The sequence below is a fragment of the Palaemon carinicauda genome, chromosome 6 (assembly GCF_036898095.1).
Source record: "Palaemon carinicauda isolate YSFRI2023 chromosome 6, ASM3689809v2, whole genome shotgun sequence".
Classification (NCBI taxonomy): Eukaryota; Metazoa; Arthropoda; class Malacostraca; order Decapoda; family Palaemonidae; genus Palaemon; species Palaemon carinicauda.
The window spans coordinates 135,701,577-135,707,411 of NC_090730.1; the positions used below are offsets into that span (position 1 = coordinate 135,701,577).

Consider the following 5,835-nt stretch of genomic DNA (forward strand, 5'->3'; position numbering starts at 1 on the left):
TTATAATAGTCTTATATGTTATCTCAGCATACCTCGCACTGACATCTCTCACCCTGCTCCCGCTCAGTAAAAGTTTTACTGCGCCGCCGGTAGAGTTTCGCCACCATGTCCGTCTTCTACCTTGGAGACTGGGCATGGCACCTGTATCCCGAAGACGAACGCCACTGTAGGAAGCGGTACAAGGACCGTCCTGTGACTGCGACAGCTGTGAAGCCTATCAACAGTATAGAGTCACACACCATGAAATGCAGCTGCAAGGAGTGCAAGATTGCATCTGAAAAGTGCCTGAAGTATTTTAGGACTCAACAGCTTCCAGGGAGCAGGATTTACCCATTCCGAACGAAGGAAGAGCCCACAGCGCCTCCCCAGACACTCCAACACCCCAGCCATCACATTCCATAACTCCTACGACTGAAACCACACCTCAACCCTCACATGTACCTTCAACTCCACTGCAGCCAGTTGCAGAAAAAGCTTTATCTCCAACCTTGGCGCCAGAGACTTCCACAGCCATGGAAACTGAACCTGCTGAGACCCTGTCAGTCCCTCAGGGAGACCATTCCCTGGACTTCAATTGCATTGCCTGCCTCACCCAACTCCTGAAAGAAGCCACTGCCATCGCCACCCAGCATTCCAGCACCTAAGACGAACGACAAGAAACCGCTCCCAGACTTCAAGCTCCGACAAACTGACAGCTCCATGTCCTACGCCGCCGTTGCTGCCATGGCTGCAAAGCCTGGCATGCGGATCACTGCCAGACCTAACTGGTAGGGAGAGCTCATTATCTCCCCAAAGGACCAGGAAACAGCCAGATCTCCCCCCAGGACGATCCATCCTTGACACTGCTCGACCCTGCCCTGATCCAGAGAAAGCTGTTGTCTCCAGATATCCTGTTACTATGGCTCTCACCATAGCCACCTCTTGCAGCAACATCGATGGGGCGGTGCGCTTCAGAAACAAGAACGAAGTCCCTGTCAGTAAGCTGATAGCCACTTTCATTGGTCCAGTGCCATCGTCACTGGATCTAGGAGTATGGAGGAACTTCCCCATCCAGTAATACATGCCAGAACCCCTCGGATGTTTCCGCTGTCTAAGATACGACCATCATAGGGAAGACTGTAAAGGATACACCATCTGCGGAATCTGTAGCCAGCGCCATGACACAAAAGTGTGTATCCAAGCTCACAAGGACAGCAAAGGGATCAAACCAAAGTGCCTCAATTGTTCCAGGACTCATCACGCGTGGAACAGGCACTGCCCAGAGAGACTGAAAAGGATAGCAGCTATGAAGTGCACCTCCTCGCCCAAACCATCGCAAGCACCTGAAACATGGCCACAACCGCACCAGGACCAACGACCTCCTCGCCAGAGAAGACAATACCAGCCGCCCACTGTACTTGTTCCTGAAACCTCCAGTCAGCTAAAAGCAGCATCTCTCCCAAAACCTACACCTTCCAGCTAAAGCCAATCCCTTACACAACAAGTTGAGTCACTGTCCTTGGAACACTTCATTACTTTGACCTTCCAAATCCTAACCAGAGTCCTTTCCCTCGCCAGTATCCCTAATGTCCTGGAGTTACTCCGACACCTTCAGCTTCCAGCCAGCGAGCAGAGATATGCTTATTTGCTTAAAACTGCTACTTTTCTCTCTGACTTAAACTACTACTCTCCTCTCCCAGTCTCCCCTACTTACTGGGACTTTCTGCTATAATACTTCTTCTCCTACTGATAGACTTTGTCTGTTAACCTTTCATTTTGTGGACCCAAAGAGGAGTTTCTCCTCCGAGTTACTTCCCTCCCTTTCATACTAGTCAGAGCAAATCCTCCCTCTTGTAAAGTTTCAAAATCCCCCCTTTTTTGTGTTCTCAGCAACCCTTAGATAACTTACCATTGCTTTCAAATTGTTGCTGAACAGCTTTAAAATCACTTACGGGCTGCTAACGCAAGAGCCCATGTCTTGCTATAGGCAAGGCATTCTGACGATGACAACGACAAGGACGATGACAACGACAACAATGATGACGACGATGACAACAACGTCTTTTATGAGAATTAATCCTTTCTACCACTTTCATAAAATTTCTTATTCCTTTGATATATTTTATACGATCTTTACGGTACAGAGTTTTTAAGCACTTTATATGCATTTTCTTTTATTGAACTCTGTATAGTTATATTTCCAATTACACATGCTATTGACTAATCCATCCATCCATATACCAAGGCACTTCCCCCAATTTTGGGGGTAGCCGACACCAACAATGAAACAAAACAAAAAGGGGACCTCTACTCTCTATGTTCCTTCAGCCTAATCAGGGACTCAACCGAGTATATTAAAAAAATTTAGACCCTCAAACCTAACGTGTAATTTTCGGAGCTATATATGGCTTACTAATTACAAGTAATTTTTATTAATGGAAAATGTATGAATACAGTCATTGCTTCGCCAGATATCGTAGTAACCACTAATCTTAAAACAGATTAATTACAAATCATTACTGTTCCCTTAAAGTTTATTTATCGCAATTCCGAGTCTCACATGATATAAAGATATACATATATTTCTAGAATATTTTTTTCTGAGGAAGAGCTTAACTTCTATTTATAAAAACAGCTAATAGGCCAACTCATTATAAGAATCATACTCCAGTCTCTTTTGCATAAAAATACTGTACAGAACTTGACTGGCGCCTAATTGACTGACCATTTTAATATAACCTACATTTTTTTATAATCAAACAGAATGGTGTGTAAGATACCAAAGCAGTCGCTTGCTTCACTTATTAAGTATGGTATTTCGAGACCAGATTCAATTTTATTCGTCTTATTAGCCACTATATAGGGAATGCTATTTACACATAATCTAAAAATCTAAATGAAGAATTTCCACTGTCTTAGTTATTATTAGATATAAAGTAAATAAGGTTTTCACAGAAACACTTGCGTAAGTTCTTAAGCCATATAATCAAAATAAACGTAATACACTGGAGGAGCTGTGAACAGTGGCGGGCTACGGGAAAGACTGGTTGCAATAATACCAGATGATTAAAATATGAAATGCATGCAACATGAGATAATATAAATGCTACATAGTATTCCCTATGCTCCAATAAACGAGAATACTTGCATACATGTATTCCTAACACAACATATATGCTAAATGTGTATTAGCAATAAAGGTACATATAACAATGATAATCTTATATATGGAAATAATTATAATGATAATCCATCACCTCCCCCTCCACTTTGCGTTCAATGAGCTATATGAACGGGTATGGCGTCTCGGTGAACGCCGATACTCACCTTGAGTGCCACTTTGCTGTTGTTGACTAGTATCCGGGACAACATCCTTCTTCTTTGGAGATTGCTGTGTCTCGTCAGGCAAATGTGAAGGAGAATGGGGTACAGGGCGTAAGAAACGGCGGTTATGCCATAATATTCTTCCTGAGGGTAACTTCACATGGTAGTCTCGTGACCTACCGATGCCCATAATAATGCCAGTCTTATCCCACCGCTTGGAGATAGGGTCTTGGATACGGACATTATCATTGAGTTTGAGTGGTTCCAAAGGGTGTGCATGGCTGTCGTACCTTATTTTGGCTGCTTCTGTACGTGATGCTACACGAAGGTCATATTCATTTACTTTTTCTTGCCACTCCTGCTTGAACGATGATACATGGACTGGGATGCATGATCGAAGGGCTTGGCCATATAATATCTGCGCTGGAGAAAGGCCAGCATAGTTAGGAGTATTCCGTATTTCCAATAATCCTTTGTCGAAATCTTCGGTGTCGATGTTCCCCGAAGGTACTACTTTTAGGATAAAATGTTTGACCTTCTTCACGGCTGCCTCGGCATGGCCATTACTTTGGGGATAGTAAGGTGTGGATATCACATGTTGAACACCCCATCGGGTTAGAAAATTCTTGAATTCTGAGCTGGTGAACTGAGGGCCACCATCTGTCCTCAGCCTTACTGGAACCCCTAAGTCTCGGAAGATGTGACTGAAGTGTCGTGTTGTTACTTCCGCTGTAGTATTGGTACCAAATTTTACAACCACAGGCCATCCAGATAGTCTGTCAACATACACCAGGAAAGATTTCCCAGCAACACTGAAGAAATCAGCCGATACTGATTCGAAGGGATGAGAGGGGTTTTCGTTGCATAATAGTGGTTCCTGCTGTTGGCTTGGGTGCATTATCTGACATGGCTCACAGGCATGGACAGTATTTGCTATGTCTGAATTAATACCAGGCCAATATACAGTCTGCTTAGCCCGACGCTTAGTCGCCTCCGCTCCACAATGGCTGTCATGAAGGAGTCTTAAAATACTGCGTCGCATAGCTAAGGGAATTACTATTCGGCTACCATACAGGACAAGGTCATCATCGGTATATAAATCCTCCCTTATTTTCCAATAGGGTAGTAGGTCATTGTGGAGATTGTAACGGTGACTGGGGAATCCGTTGGCAATGTTCTGGAGGAGTCTTGTGTACGAGGGGTCCTCACGTGCTGCGGTGCGAATCTCTTCCAAGATAAGATCTTGGGTATCTGATGTCTTCGCTTCTGAAATTGCATCCACAGTCTTGGCTACAACACTCCTGAGGGAAAGATGGGTTTCACTATTTAACATATCATCTTCAGGCGTTTGGTGGCTCACCGGGGAACGTGAAAGGGCATCAGGGATGCAATGTTCCTTGCCTTTACGCCATACTGCAGTGAAGATATAGGGTGAAATTTTCTCTTTCAGACGCTGAATACGTGTGTTTTCTATTGCATCCAATGTATATGTATTCAAGATGGGTATCAGGGGTCTATGGTTAGTCACCAATGTGAAATGGGGCAATCCAAGTAAGTAATGGCGACATTTATTCATAGCCCAAACTGAAGCTAAACATTCTAGCTCAATGGTGGCCCACCTAGTTTCTGCATCAGCCAAAAATCTTGAACCTCACTGGACCATGCGGAAACGGCCTTCTCCATGGTCATGTAGAAGTGCGTATCCTAAACCATATAAATGAGAAGCATCCGTTTGTAGTATGGTGGGGCAGGTAGGGTCGAAATGAGCCAGCACAGGTGGCTGAGAGAGAGCCTTTTTAACACTGGCAAATGCAGCATCATGATCTGCTGTCCACGTGAAGGATCTCTTAGGGCTCATTAGCGGCCGAAGCGGATCTGCTGCAGCTGCAAGGTCAGGTGAAAATTCTGTTAATTGGTTAGTAAGGCCCCTGAATGACCTTAAATCTGTCAGATTTGCTGGCTTTGGGAACTCTGATATAGCTCGAACTTTCTCCTTGTCTGCTGCAATTCCATTTTCAGATAAAGTATACCCACAAAAAGATACAGTAGGGCTAGCAATAACAAACTTTTCTGCATTTAAAGTAATACTGTGAGTCCTACAGCGAGACAAAACTTTGTTGAGCCTGCATAAGTGAGAATAATAATCCTTATCATATACGAGGATATCATCCACAACCTTGACACAATGTTGGATGCCCTGAAGAGCAATATCACCTCTCCTGCAGTAGGCATCTCCAGAAGCGCTGAATCCCATGGGTGAACGACGATAGCGATACCGACCGTAGGGCGTGATGAATGTTGTAAGGGCTTGGTCTTCCTCTGCTAGTGGGATCTGCCAGTACCCACACAATGCATCCATGGTGGAGAAATACCTTGAATTAGGACCAATACTCCTGATTGCACTAAATGGTGATGGTGAAGGATGTGCAGGCCTTAAAACCTGTGAATTTAACTTGCTTAAATCTGTGGTGACACGAACACCACCTGTAGGTTTGGCCACGACCACTAAGGGGTGACACCATGGGGATGGTT

At 44.4% G+C, this 5,835-nt stretch overlaps 1 protein-coding gene across 1 annotated transcript; it reads left to right on the forward strand.

Annotated features, from left to right (window-relative positions):
- The first annotated feature begins 105 nt into the window (after window positions 1-105).
- LOC137643252 (serine/threonine-protein kinase C-like) lies at window positions 106-644 on the forward strand. The gene is made up of 2 exons (XM_068376094.1): window positions 106-223; window positions 310-644. The coding sequence occupies exons 1-2, from the start codon at window positions 106-108 to the stop codon at window positions 642-644; spliced, it is 453 nt and encodes a 150-aa protein (XP_068232195.1).
- The last annotated feature ends 5,191 nt before the right edge of the window (window positions 645-5,835 follow it).

Coding starts and splice junctions, on each gene's coding strand:
- LOC137643252 (XM_068376094.1), top strand. CDS start 106: ATGTCCGTCTTCTACCTTGGAGACTGGGCATGGCACCTGTATCCCGAA. Junction 224..309: donor AGCTGTGAAGCCTATCAACA/GTATAGAGTCAC, acceptor AGGACTCAACAG/CTTCCAGGGAGCAGGATTTA.